This window comes from Phaenicophaeus curvirostris, chromosome 17 (genome assembly GCF_032191515.1).
Source record: "Phaenicophaeus curvirostris isolate KB17595 chromosome 17, BPBGC_Pcur_1.0, whole genome shotgun sequence".
NCBI lineage: Eukaryota > Metazoa > Chordata > Aves > Cuculiformes > Cuculidae > Phaenicophaeus > Phaenicophaeus curvirostris.
Window position 1 is genome coordinate 394,822 of NC_091408.1, and position 14,718 is coordinate 409,539.

The 14,718-nt window shown below is 42.0% G+C and overlaps 1 protein-coding gene across 2 annotated transcripts; it reads left to right on the forward strand.

Moving 5' to 3' along the window:
• Positions 1-32: 32 nt before the first annotated feature.
• Positions 33-12,074, forward strand: LOC138727881 (serotransferrin-B-like). Of its 2 annotated transcripts, XM_069870707.1 has the most exons (18): positions 36-75; positions 779-916; positions 2,680-2,843; positions 3,691-3,790; positions 4,812-4,988; positions 5,444-5,606; positions 5,713-5,777; positions 6,462-6,619; positions 6,938-7,124; positions 7,294-7,442; positions 7,673-7,763; positions 8,068-8,136; positions 8,434-8,616; positions 8,905-9,061; positions 9,787-9,869; positions 10,560-10,744; positions 11,138-11,324; positions 11,815-12,074. In XM_069870707.1, the coding sequence occupies exons 2-18, from the start codon at positions 865-867 to the stop codon at positions 11,856-11,858; spliced, it is 2,214 nt and encodes a 737-aa protein (XP_069726808.1). In that variant the 5' UTR covers positions 36-75; positions 779-864; the 3' UTR covers positions 11,859-12,074. The 2 variants fall into 2 exon arrangements, with proteins under 2 accessions (XP_069726809.1, XP_069726808.1); XM_069870708.1 differs by lacking the exon at positions 11,138-11,324 and having other exon boundaries at positions 33-75.
• The last annotated feature ends 2,644 nt before the right edge of the window (positions 12,075-14,718 follow it).

The following is a 14,718-nucleotide window of genomic DNA, read 5'->3' on the forward strand; positions in this document are numbered from 1 at the left end:
ATTAAGGAAAACAAAAATAGGAAAAAGAGTTTATTTCTCCAAGACTGTTGGAATAGCCAATTCTTTTCTGAACAGGTAAGGTGAAAGCATGCTAGCAATATTTTATACATCATCAGGCTAGTTCAGTATGCACACTTCTGCTTTTATATATATAAATATTGGGTGGGGGGTGTCCTGCTTTAGAATTAATGCTGTTAATCATGGCTGCTGTAGAATAATTAAGAAGTAATACTCCAGTCTAAGTGATAGAAAACAGGGAAATAAGCCAGTTTGGTCGAGACTGCTGTGCTAGAATGGAATTAAGAGAACTAAGAAAGTCAACAATGTCATAGTTCTCTTCTGAATTCTTAGGGAGGCAAAGAATTGTTTTTGTTTAAAATTGCCTAGCAGATAAACCATTATCAGGTGGAAAAATAGGGTAAGAAGAACCCTTTGGTATTCTGCAGAGATATGTTAAGCAGTTGGGACAGTTCACTTAGCTTTAGGTACCTTTTTTTTTTGTAAGTTAGATTTCTTATCTATCTCCCCAAGGCATTTTGGTGCCTTTTGAAACAGGAGAAGCACAATTTATTTCAATAGAAGAGGCTTACATTTCTTCCTATATCTGTTTATAACAAAGCATAAAATGCATGAATATTTTGCACTTGTGGACAGAAGTAGGACACTGTCACTTGCTCCTTAGCACACATGGATATACTATCCTCTGGCAGTTTCTTTGGTTTGTCTTAAATTTTGTTTGATCCTTGCTGATCCCTAAACCCCGTTTGTTATCTTCCAGAAGCCTGGGTCATCACTGTGGAATTCCTGGTATGAGAAGGCAGAGCGTCAGGGTAGAGAGAGGATCCTTGCTGGACTGCTGTAATCATGAAGACAGTGATTTTGATTGTCCTAATCATCTTCACTTTGCTGTCTTCAGGTAAGGCTGATGCAGAGAGGGAAAGAGAAAGGTGACCTCTGGATGGGTGACCAGGATAAAAACTGTAATCTGTGTTTTGGGTTTGGGTTTTTCTGTGCAAGGAAGCTGCAGCTAGAACTGTGCTTGTGGTTTCCATTTGCCTGTGTTTTTCCTGGTTGATCATTGGCAGCTGGTGACCCTGTTAGTTTGGAAACAGCTGGATACACTAGTTTCTTAGTAGTTCAGGGAAGGTTTATTTCCCTTTGAATAGTTGAGATCTGCATACTCATTGATGCTGTCAAAGTGAATGAGTATATTTCAAGCTACCCCCCTCTAAAACCACAATGGGTTATTTTTGGAATTGCACTGAATTAATGTCTAAGTAAATGGAGTACTGGTGTCTGATGTTATGCTCAAAGAAATAAAAGCTTCATTGTTTTAACTGTGAACGTTATTCCAGGTGATAATTTTTGGGTTGGGTTTTTTTTGTTGTTTTTTTTAAATATAAAAAGATCACAAGAGAGGCAAGTACTTAGACATTTGGAAATGACAATGTTAGAGATGTTGAAGTGTTTTCTATGCATTCAGTTCTGGTTTCATTACATGGGATAAGATTCTCTCAAGTTACATAACTGCATGCTATTTTCACATGTAATAATCACTTGTTTCCTCCTTAAATGCATACTATATTCTTGAGATGTATGTGATGATATATTTCAGAGTAGAAGTCATTTAACAGGAAGAATACAAAAGAGCACATCATAGATAATCCAAACTGGAACAATTGGATCCTAGAGCAAAAGAGAAAATTTTGTTGATGTCTGGACTGCTTAGGATGTAGCTTCATAGTCAGTTTAAACCAACCAAGCTCCTGCCCACTCCTGGAGAAGGAGGTTTCACCTTCTCCTCCACTTCTAATTGCATTTTCACTATTTCTGATGGCACCGTTTTGTTGGGGTTTTTTTATCGGTTACTTAGTTTTCAGCGAGAAAAAGATCTGACAGTTGAATAGGTCCTCCCTCCATGCTGCTTGTTCCTTTGTAGGCTCAGTTCTGACTCTCCAGGAACTATTAAGATTGGCGTGGATAAAATACACATAGGAATATGTGTGTGAAAATACTAGAGGAAACAGCAGAGCAAAGGTTAAAAGAATGGCTTGTATTGATAACCAAGGACACAGCTGATAGCAGTAAAACTGATAAACTCTGGAGAATGCTTGTTTACACCAGGAGTAGAAGGTCTGTGCTCTGATAAGTTCACACCACAGCTGGCTTGTTAGGAGAAAAACTGCAGTCTGATAACAGGAAGATGTAGCAGGGTTGCTCTGCATTGTAAGCGCCATACCTCTTCTGGCTATCCCAACAGGAAAACAGACCATCACTGACAAGATGTTCTTGCCTTTGTTTTCTCGTTTTGGATGGCAAAAAGAAGCAAGGAGGATTCTGAAGCGAAAGATTGTGCCATAGTACTTGTTGATTCTTTAAAAATCTGCCTAAAAACTAGTTTGTTGCTGCCAGTCCAGAAGTAGTAGAGAGATACAGTAAAGACTCAACAGGGAACTTTCATTGTCCTCTGAGTTGGGCAAAAGTGATCTTGGTCAGAGTGCTTGGGCACATTTCTTGGGCGCCTGTATGTGAGAGTGACTGAGCAAAATCAACTGAGTCATGAAGTTAAATAAAATAGCTGGCCTCTTCCAGAGGGTCTGGAACCAAGTTTTTGTTTGTTGGTTGTTTTTTTTTTTTCACTAAATCCTGGGAGTCTTGACTTCTTTTATGATCCTACAGGGAAGAAATTCCGATGGTGCACCCTTTCTGACCTAGAACAGAGGAAGTGTGCTGAACTGTCCAAAGCGCTTACAGCTGTGCTGCCCCTTGCTACTGCCAATTCATTTACTAGGATTTCTTGCATCCGAGCCCATAACACGTATGACTGCATTGACAAAATCAGGGTGAGTTCATAGAGCTTCTTAAAAAGTATTTTGAGTCCAAATCTTCTTTTGAGGAAGTAACTGGTAAGCAGAATCAGTGGGAGAATAAAATGATACTGAAGTCATGAAATTGCATTTGCGACAAAGTACGCAGTAGCTTGAGAGGTAAGAATTAAAACCCATGAGCATTCTACTGGATGTACTGTTTTACCCAGCTAATATCCTTGCAGTGTCCAGGAAATAAGTAGAAAACAGTGTGGCAGTAAGTGAGCAAAACCAAAATACTAAGTTAAAACTTGCTCAGAGCATTCCCGTTGCTTGTCAGTTTTGATCCTACTCTGACTATGATGAATATTATCTCTTCCCTTTCTTTCCTCACTATTTTTACACCCTAGTTAGTCTTTTCTGAAGTAAAGAGCAAAGCATTTTTGCATATGAAATAATGTATTTTGTGTTTTATTTCAGTCCTACAATCCTTGTTAATAGATTTCAATTCTGCTTTCTGGCTTATGGAAAAATTATAGCTAGGAGAACTCTTGGAAGGGTTTGGGGTCTCGGGGGAGCAGTAGGAGGAAACAGGGGTGGCCTTTTTCTTCACTTGGTATTAGACTTTTGCTTTTGGAATGGAAGGCACAAAGAAGAGGTGAGAAAAGATGTACTGGAAAAGAACAGGTTTCTTTTGAAGGTGTAACAGCCTTCATTGCTAACATTTCACTAGGCTTAGTAGCAAGGATTCACTTAAAAACAGAGCAAGTGCTCGTAAAAATCACTGGTTGCTACTTCTTGGGCAGAAACTCTGCTCTTGAAGCTGCTCTGTTTGTTTCACTGTAAACATACTTATTTTGATGGTTTTGCTGTTGTTTTTAAGGTGAATAAAGCCGATGCTGTCTCCTTGGATGCTGGAGATGTTTACTCTGCTGTAAAGCTATATGGTTTAACAGTGGTCGCAAAGGAGATCTATGGTCAAGGTTGGTTCATAAAGGAAAAGAATAAGCTGTGCTGCTGTTGTGGCTGATAAATTGCTGTGCAGTGAAAGGCAAAGCTGAAGAATTCTTGAAAAAATGTCTGTATATTTTCATTAATTTTATGATGTTGATGAATGAAATAGCAGTGGTGCTTTCTATCTAGAAGCCTTTCTGCCTGCAGTACTGTCGCTGTGACAAACTCTGCATCTGCCCCTGCTTGCAGCACTAGTGTACTGCAGTGCCACATCTTGTGGGGAATAAGAAGGATTTTATTCTGGCTATGTCAGTTCTTATACTGTTTTCTTTACTGTGTAACTGAGGGTAAAATAGTGTTTCTGTAAGAGATTAGCTTATCTCGTGAATTAATTTTCTCCTTCTCACTTTAAAGAGACAAGAATATAAGGCGGAGAATCTTGTTAGGGTCAGATTCCCCTTCATTCCTGGAGAGTCTGGACGATGAACAATTTATAAGGCAAGAGTAAATAAGTCTGAGCCAAAATCAAGAATATAGTAGAAAGTAATTGTGGGACGTGAATCTGAGAAGGAAGCCAAATTAACAGATGGATGTAGGAAGAGACTAATAAGGGGATGGTATGAGGACAGAAGTGAATTTTGTTTTGGCTGAAGAACTGTGAAATCTTACTGGAACTGATATTTTTCAGATGATAAGCACGTTCTGAGGATAATACGTTGCAGTTCTTCCCATTACAATACCTAAGGAGTGTGACACAAATGTTCAAAATTCGGTAGAAGCAGTTGCATTGGGTGATAGGGCTGAATGATCTTGCAAGCCTTTCCCATCAGGTTTTTATGTTCTTGTTTTGCACATCACTTACATTGCTCAGTTTGACAAGGTGCCATGTAGCCAGTACATGGTAAAGTTCCTGGCATGAATATCTGTTTCATATGCCCAAGATTTTTTTTTCCTTAGCCACATTCACAGAAGTAGTTGAACTCCTTTACACAGATGGAAACTGCCAAATTGGCATTTAGCTATTGGTGTTACAGATTTGTCCTATCACAGGAAATTGTGTGTTTGCTGTGGCCATTGCTAAACGAGGAACTCTGGATATCCAGCATCTACGAGGTACACGCAGCTGCCACAATGGAGCCAGATGGACATCAGGCTGGAATATTCCACTTGGCTTTCTCCTTGCAAGAAATGATCTTTCCTGGGATGAGGCGCAACCTCTGAGCCAAGGTGGGTGATAGCAGCCATACGGCTATGCCTCTACCCTCAGCAAGAGCGAGGGAAATGCAAGCAGACGTGTTATAGAGTGATCTGAGCTGTGTAGAAATTGAAGGCCTTTGTGAACCAGACTTCCTTATGAGTGATTTTGATACTGGCTCTTAGTTCTCTTCAGAACTTTTCTAGTGATCTCAAAGTTACAAACCAGGAAATCTTTATGTTCTGTATGCAACAAGGAACAAATCTCTGCAATGTAGCCAGTACAAGGATGGTTTCAATGAAGCAGAATTTGATCAGTGTGTCCAGCATTTGTTCCAGATTTGAAGTTTAGACAATAAACTTGCATTTGCTGATATATTTTCATTTTCTAAAGCACCGTAGTCCTAGTTATGCCCATTATATGTTTGGCCCCTTTTTCTTCCATTTTTTCCTGTTTGACTTTTTTTGTCCTCCTCCCCCCGCTGCAGTAATCAGTGAGTATTTCAATGCAAGTTGCATCCCTGGGGTTGGTGTTTCTGCTCCTCGGTTGTGTGCTCTCTGTGAAGGACAAAAATCCTATGTCAGAGACAAGAACCACTTCTGTGAGACAAGCAGTAATGAACCCTTCTATGACTCTGAGGGAGCATTCAGGTGAGCTCTCTGACACTTCTACTGAATTTACCTTTGGGGAAAAAGAACTTGCGAGGGAGAAAAAGCCAAGTGACATGTTAATAGGATGGCATTTGTCTTCCTGCAGGTGCTTGAAGAATGGAGTGGCAGATGTTGCCTTTTTGGATCATCTAACAATTATAAGTGCCACAGGTAATCCTAAAAAATCAGATTCCTTTTAGTCTCTGGCTGTGCTTTTTACTGCATGGGAGTTTGGGAGATATGCCTATATTTTGTTGTTTGCAGGGAGAATGCATTCCCTGCTAGCAGTTCGTTGGTGTTTCTTGGCTCTCGGCACAAGTTAAAAGGAAACAGAAAAAGAAAGAGAGAATGAGCAGTAATTGCTTGCAGGAGATTCTTAGAATGGGAGCAGACATGTTTATATGCAGGTGATTTCTTTAGTCTGGAGTCTCTGATGCAGCTGTGTGTTAGTATTTGCACTGCTAGAGTTATAAGATTGCTTTCAAAATTCAGTGTACCGAGCTGCAAGAATGTGTGGTTCCTGCATACCTGGTTTATGTTTTTAAACTTAGTGGAGCTCTGTATTGAGGTTTTTGAAGGTGGTTGGCAGTAGTATTTACAGGCAAATATTTTCAAAGAAGCATATTTATAGGGATACAGCTTAAAGAGTGTTTTGGAGTCCCTCTGGCTGAGCTCCCTCTCCTTGTTAAGGGAAGAGCATACCCAAGACAACTTTCTCAGGTGTGCTTGGTGCACTGTGGTGCTTGCACAATAATCTTCAGCAACCTCCTCTGAAAAATGTTTCCCCTTCCATCTCTGTGCCTGCTGCCAAGTCATGTCTCACTTCATAGATTCATGAATGTCCCGTTGTTTCAGAGTCAGAACAGCAGGAATATGAACTCTTATGTCCTGATGGGTCCACAGCTGAGCTGACTGAATACAGTGCTTGTAACTTGGGCAAGGGGCCTGGCCATGGCATTGTCACTCGCAACAACTTCCAGAAGATCACTGCCAAATTTCTTACCATGATCCAGGTGAGTGGCTGTGGTAAGCTGTGTATCTTCAGACATATATTTTCTTCCATCTTTGTGTGGAGATTACCACCCAGTTTGCCTTCTCGCTTCATAAATTTATAGTTAGTGTGAAGATTAAATTCTTCAGAAAATGAATCATATAATGCTTTTAAGGCTGGAACCACCCATTCACTGTAGGCTTTGTCCCAGTGTGAGAGATATTGGAACCCTGAGTGCTGCGTTACAAAACACTGACATGAAGGGAAGGGAGAATAAGGCTGTCTATCACTGGAAGGATAAGCAGGTCTGTTGCAATAAAAAGTGTTGTTCTTGTCCTAGCTCCTCTTTGGGCGAAAAGGGAAGGAAAGAGCCAGGTTTGAACTCTTCAATTCAGCACATTTTGGGGGAAAGAACCTGCTGTTCCGGGATGCCACTCAGTACCTGCAGCTTCTTGAAGAGCAGCTAGAGCTTGCCTATGTCCTTGGTCTGGATTATGTAGCTCTCCTAAAGGGACTCGGCCATGAAGGTGAGAACCCTTCTGGAGGACTGTAGCTAAGGAAACGAAAGAAAAGGCTCTCTTTCCATGTTCTTCCTCCCTGCCAGGCATGAGTGCATAGACCTAGATGTCTTCTTAACAAAGAACAGATCAGTGTGTAGGTGACATGATCTCACTGTGCGCCTTCCTTCTACTGCAGGGAGCTCTTTGGACAACAGTGTTGTGCGCTGGTGCTGCATCAGTGATGCTGAGCTTCGCAAATGTGAGAAATGGGCCCTGAGCATCAAATCTGACCCATTAGTCTGTGTCCAAGCAACTTCCATGATCCACTGCATTGAAATGATTAAGGTAAGCCTTAAGGAAAGTCCTTCTGGTCAGAGTATATGGTAAGACCTCACAAGGTGTGTATGTCCATGTGTAAGCTGAATAAGAGGAAAAACAGCTTATACGCTACAGCAACCAGTGGGAATGAGAGGCAATTTATGCAGGGGAATTTCAGCCATTGGGGAAGTACAGCTATGTGGTTACACAGTGCATGCAAATCCTGGTTTTGTTATTTTCTGTAATGCTGTTGGCAGAGCAGTGAAGCTGATGCTGTCACGCTGGACGCAACGCATGTCTACATTGCAGGGAGGTGTGGACTGGTTCCTGTAGCTGCAGAATGTTATGGTGAGTTCTCGTGTGACCTTAGCATAAGGGAGGGGATCAAAACCCATTAGGAATACAGTTACATTTCCACAGTTCATGATGTTTTGTGATGGGAACAGGAATCAATTTATGTCCAAATATTCTTTCCCAGCTCTTTAACAAACTGGCTCTAGCTTTTTATCTGGCTGGTTATTCTATCTTTCTGTAAAAGAGACAGATGTGTAGACATGGCTCAAAAGGATTGCAAGGGGTTTTGATGAGGTGTTTCCCTGTAATAGGAATTAGAGCAGTCACAAAATCCTTAATGGTTGTCTCTCCTCTCTAGGGGGAGACTGTGCCCCAGCTGCTAAGAGCATGGAGGAAACAAGGAAGCTGGTTCGTCTTAAGCGCAAAGGTAACAGGACAACTCTGAGAACGCAAAAGGCTTAGATTTTCCTGAGGCTGCCTCTAGGACTTACATAGGAATGTACCTGCATGTTGGTTTGGGAAATAAATTGCGGGGAATGTTCAGTAGGAGTTTTACAGATAATGCTGGACAACTAGGGCAAGAGATCTGTGGCTAAGCAAAGAATGTAGATCCTCTGCCATAACTGGAGATATTGTGACAGGGTGAAGAAGGGAAGAGTGAGCTGTACCTGTCTGGAATACGTAATTGCCATGTTATAACTGGCTGGTGTCATTTTTTTTACAGCACTGCCACCAGTTTATGCTGTTGCCTTAGCTAAGAAAAATGCCAAACAGATTAACATCCATAACCTTAGGGGAAGGCGATCCTGCCACAGTCACCTTTATAGTCCTGGTGGATGGCTGCTTCTTTCCAGATACACAGTGGGAGCTGTGGGGAATGATACTGAGAACTGTGACGTTGGCTCTGGTAAGGACTGCTCTGGGTTGTCTGTTGACTAGGCCATGGGAGTCTGAAGCCCCAAATTTAGGGGTAAAAATGGTGACAGGGATGTGAGGATTTGACCAGCAAGTGATGATGGCAGCCTCAGAGGGTGTTGAAGCACATCTTCCTCCTGTCTGACTGTGTGTGGTCCTTCACACCATTCATCCCTCTTCTTACTAGCTATGAGGATGGAATCCCATTCCTGTATTTTCCCATGCATGCAGAATCTCTGGAATATCTTGGCCTAACCTCACCTCAGTCTTCTGTCCTCAGTTTTTCAGAATTATTTTTGGAAGGGCTGCATGCCAGGAGCAGATGGAAACCTATGCAAGGTGTGCATTGGAGACAGTGAGGTGGAAGGGGCTCGAGTATCCAGCAGGTGTGCTGCAAGTCACAACGAACGTTACTATGGCAATATGGGAGCTCTCAGGTAAGCTGTTTGTCAGTCGTCAATGCAGAGCAATAGCCAGAGTTGGCTTATTGTTTTGCTCATCGTTTTCTTTGGAGTTCTGTTAAGCAACTGACCATGTAAACTTTTGCTAGCACGTATTTTGTTTTAATTGTAGTTGCTATGAGATGTTCAGCTGCTTGGTGATGTAAAATAGCCATGAAACCATTTCCAGAGCAAGACAATGCTTCCAAGCTTGTAAAACTTAGAGCATTGGTACTGACTCATTAAAGGGATGGGATGAAAGATAGTTGGATGGTTAGAGAGCAGAGGTGACATGGTAAGGCGCAGTGAAAGGTACAGGAGGCAAGTAAATAGACTGGAGATATTAAATAAAATAAATAGTTGAGGATGGAGGCAGAGAAGAGTATTAAAGGTCAAGGTACTCTTATAAATACATATAACACATTTAGTTGGATCATATTGTCTTTCCTGGCTAGGCACAGGTGAGGCTGCGTGGACATCATGCCACAGCTTTAATTTGTGAGCTGCTTTAAGGGATGAAAGAGATTGTCTGATCAAATATGTGAACACTGTCCACTGAGACCTATACTGATATCTCAGCATTTGTTCTATACATTACCATGTAATTGTGGACGAGAGGGCTGCTTCCAGCCACTCCTGTTTCAGCTTCAAACGGCTGCCCAACCACCAGTCACTACGTACTCGCTGTCTCTGACAACATCATGTTTTCTTTCCTGAACTAGGTGCCTAGTTGGCAATCCCAGTGGAAGAAGCTTTGGAGATGTAGCTTTCCTGGAACACTCTAACCTACTCCAGAACATAGAGAGTGAGATGCAGATATTCTTTTTTTCCTTTGAGAATGTTCATTAGCACCATTTCATTTCCTCTGGGAAACACTGATCTTTGCAAATATCTAGCAATCGGATTTATTATTTATTTTGATTACATTAGATTAAATCTCCTCAGTCTCTTAAATGATGTCTACTGCTCTAGCAGCCAAAAAGCGCTGCCTTTCCACAGAAGTGAGAAGCAGGGGAACCCCCATTTTGTTCAGCGTGACAGAACACACTGAAATTCTAATGTAGGCAACTTCAGTAACAGAAGAGGCTTCTCTAAGAGAGGAATCTTGTTAAAGTCAAGTGAAGTTATAAGGGCCTGGAAACCCACAGGAATTCATGCAGTAATGGGTGGTTTGTCTGGGGAAGCAAAGGACATGCAGGCTGCATCACTTTGTTTTCAGAGAGTGATCTGGCTACAGATGAAGATGAACCATGATAAGCTGTCTCCATGTTACATTAGTTTTCAGTTGATAGATGCAGCTGACCTGGTTCCTCAGTGCAAACATTGCCCTGCTCCTCACAGCTTCTTGAGAAATGACCACATAGCATGCTGCATGTGTGTTGAACACGCTCACTAAACTTCTTCCCCTTAATTTTTAACATTTTGCATGAGATTCACCCTGTCTTCTGCTTTCATTTTTTCAAAAGGGTTTTCTTTCACCTTATCTTCTTTTCAGATTTGGGCCGTTCTGGTTGGGCAAAAGGTTACAATGCTCTTGACTTTGAACTTCTGTGTCCAGACGGAACACGTGCTGCGGTGACAGAATGGGCAGGCTGCAACCTCGGCCCCGTTCCTCCCAGTGCAGTCATGACTCGGCCAGTTGCTGTCACAAAAATCTATGACTTCCTCATGAAATCCCAGGTAAAGCAGAGAACAGGGAAAAGCTAGCAGGTTATCATGGTTATGGACAACTGCTGAAAACCTTTTCAAGATCAGAAGTGTTATATACTAAACTAAATATATAAAGTGCCTTCAGGTCCAATATGAAAGAATTGAGAATCTGCATAGGAGATGGAGAAAATAAATATTTGGACTCTCTAAAGGGGCATTTTGGCAGCAGTTGCCATTCCACAAGGGTCATCCATTTGCTGAGAAATAAGTCACTGCAAAACTGCATCTTTTTGTACAAATAAGGACAGTGCTAGGTGAAAGCAGAAACTTTTTACGTCTAGATCTTGCTATAAAACTGAGGGTTGCCAGCTTAACCTTGCTCTTTACGATCCAAACTGTGGAAATTCTTTCTTTTCTGTTTAGGAATCTCTGGGAAGCAAGCAGGATTTAGAATTCGAACTCTTTCAGTCATGGAAGTATGGTGAAAGTGATCTGCTTTTCAAAGATGCTACTCAGTACCTTGTTCATGCAAGTCACATGAGCTATCAGGAAATTCTTGGAGAGTCTTTCTTTCAGCTGGCAGAATCAGTGTTTAATTGTACGCCTGCAGGTAAATTAGAGTTCTTAATTCTCAGAGAAAAATGAAAAGCAGAAATGAATCCTCCTGTGCTTACCTATTGCCCTCCTGTTTAAGACTGAATGGAGAACAGTGATCGACACAATCCTGTTAGTAACAGTTTTCCAAGGAGTGCTACATCTGGAGCTATTTATTTAGAGTCTCTTAAAACTCCTATCCAAAATTACTGAAAGTAGAGCTCTGCAGGAGCAGAATAACAATATATTTCAGAGCAAATATGAGGTTATTGAAATAGGACTAGTTTACTCCAGGGTCAAGCTGGTCTTGGGTCTGAAAATCTGCATTGACATAAATGATGATCACACAGTTAAGTTCTGGGAGGGTAAGTTGTTAAAGAACTGAAATTCGGAAGGGGACTTCTGTTTTCTGCTTTTTTAGTGAATAGCATGGGAGACTTTGTTGCATTCATTACTTTTAAAGCTGACAGAATCTTTTAAGTGCATGCTTTCTTACTGGTTTGTAGGCATCTTAGACTTCTGCAAACAAGACATTTGTGCATCCTCATAGGACTGACAGCTAATGCAGAGGCTCTGCAAGGCACAACCACCACCAGCAATGTTGGAAACAAGGACAGCTGCAAGTCCAACCTCTCCAAATCAATCAGTAAGGGAACAGTCATCTCTAGAAACATATGCTGAACAGTCTTGTGTCTTTCTGTTTTGAAAGCAGATTTTGTTTATGATAATGTAGTACTACCACTCTTATGCCAGCCCTTTCTTGTCTTGGGCACAGCATTGTGTGGAACAGCACAGATGAGTCCGTGTAACCTGCGGCACAGAACTAGGCTCAGTGATTCTGCATGACTTGCATATGGAAATGCTATCAGAATCAGTAGGTTTTTCTGCTTTTTTACTAGGAAGAATGTATTTGCTTTTTTAAACCAAGCATTTATACTAATAAATCAAAATGTTTTTCTCACAAATTAATGCATTAAACCATTACCCAGCAGAGCTGGATGCTTGCAGCCTTAAGGTGAAGGATAGCAATGAATAGTCATTCTTGTCTAAAATGCCAATCATTATTTTATAGTACTTTGCACCTTTCAATCTATGATTCTATAAAGGGTTAAAATATGGTTTATCGATTAAACAGCATTGGTTTTACAAGCAGAAATTGCCTGAACATGACCAGGAACCTTCTGAACAGAACATATCAGGTACTCAAGTTGGCTGTCCCTGGGCAGGGCTCCCTTCAGTTTGCGTTATTCACGCTCTGCTCCCATGGCCCCTGAAGAGGGCAAGGTTGAGACTGTTAACTAAAAAAAGCCCCAAACATCCTTCACCTCAAGTCTTTGCTACATGTGTTCCAGTTGTATTGACCTCTGCTAGCAAATAAATCAGATGCAAATAGCGAAGACAGGCCAGCTGCAACAGAGATAAAGTCAATGTATCTGCTATGTAAAGGAAAGAAAAAAACCAAACAACAAAATCAACAAAGTATGGCAGCAGTAAAGTATGCTGTTGTGAAATACTCTGCTGAGAGTATCTGGGTTTAAACAGTTCGTTCCATGCCTAGCTTGTCTTTCCTGTTGTTTGACTTCCAGTTGCCTCTCTCTTCCCCTTCTCACTTCCTGAGAAAGAACAAATCTGCACCCTGACCAGCAGCAGGGGTTGCAGATGCAGTGGGTCCTGTCCCAGACTGTCATCTGTCTCGTTGTCCATTGTTTGGTAAAGACTAATCAAACAGCAGAAGGAATGCAAATCCAAACTCATCTGCTTCTCAGAGAAAAAGGGGAGAGGTAAATGGTGCGCAGAGCAAGTCCCACTGTGGTAACCAAGCAAACTCCTCACATGCTGTGTTGCAGCCAGGTGGACAAGCATGGGAACAGCAGAATGCTTGTTCAGGTCTCCCAGCACTCCCTTTTCCTTTCTTCACTGGAGCTGTCATGCCATCTGCGGGACCCACCTAACACTGCACTTCCAAGAACACAGTTACTGCGAGTGAGGAAACACAGCTGCAGCTTAGTTTTGCCAAGAGCAGCATACAGCTGAACAGCGAGGCACTGAAAATCTGGGTTATGCACAAGATTTTTTTGGGGGGGAGTTGTTTTCTGGCATAATCATTACAGATGCTTAATACAGCTTTTTCATGTTTTGGCTTTTGTTTAAATGCATGAGCCTGATGCCATGGACCCCTGGCCTTAAGCCTGCTTTGAGCCTCTCAGCACTGAGCCGAGAGGAGCTGCCCCTGCTATCTGCCTCTTGCTTCTCCACTGCCTTGAGATGGATGCTGGCTCACTGCTCTGAGTAGAGGCTAGGATCATGCTTAAAATCCCCCGCTCTGTTTCTGTTCACATTCAAGTACAGTACAGTATGGATGAATGAACACTGGAACGGCTGCTTCACACCTCACCAACAGCCCAGTATGCAATGGTGTTTATCACTTTGGAGATGTGAACTCTTCCACCCGTATGTGCAAGATGTATCATGTATTTATTCATACAAGCCTAAAGGAGGCCCTAAAAACACCTGAAAGGTTGTCAGAAAGATTTATTTCCATAAATTAAAAACACACACAGAAGAAACAGTAAAATTTCAGATTCACACAATATTGAACAGAAAGCAAATGCCAATAGTGTGATGAAGGCTAATGGCATCAGTGTACAAATCTTCGAGCCGTGTGTTAGCTTGATAGCATCACAGACTTTTAATCCACAGTTACTATCCACAGCCTGGAAGAGCACCTGGGACAAGATACACCAAAGGCCCACCTCCGATCAAACACAGCGAACAGGAAGTGCCTGCAGAAGTCACGCCCAGCAAGCACCAGAAGTTGAGTGTGTGCAGCCGACAGGCCAGGCCAGTGCAGTAACACGCATCAAGCAGCCTCAGCTGCTCCAATCAGAGCATGATGAAAATAAGGTTTGTTTTTTTGAAAGGGATTTTTCTACCTCCCATAATTAGCAAATTTAGAAAAGAGGTGCCTGGCTCTGCAAAACCTACCGCTAAGAGACAGTTCATTGCAAAAGTTTTGCAACCCTTCTCCAGCTGGTCTAGCCATCATCCTGTAAGCAATATGCACAGCGTCTTTCCACCACGGTCCAAAAACAAATCCTCACCAGAGTGGGTTCATGTGAAAATTTAAGTGTACACATCCTTCAGCTGGGGATGTACGTGAGACCCCAAAAGATGCATCCTCTATACTTTTTTCTTTCAATTATCTGGGACCAAAGCAGCTCAGAGTGGCAAACACTCAGCTTTTGCGCGGTCACTGCTCCCAGTGTACAAACAGCAGCCACAAGGAACAAAGCTGTTCCACAAGTGCTGTAAACAAGAACAGAGGTGGGAAAAGAAAAAGTGCACGAGCATTACTGACATCTGTGTGCTGGAGGTGGGCAAAGATGCCTTGTCTCCATTAGCTTACACCT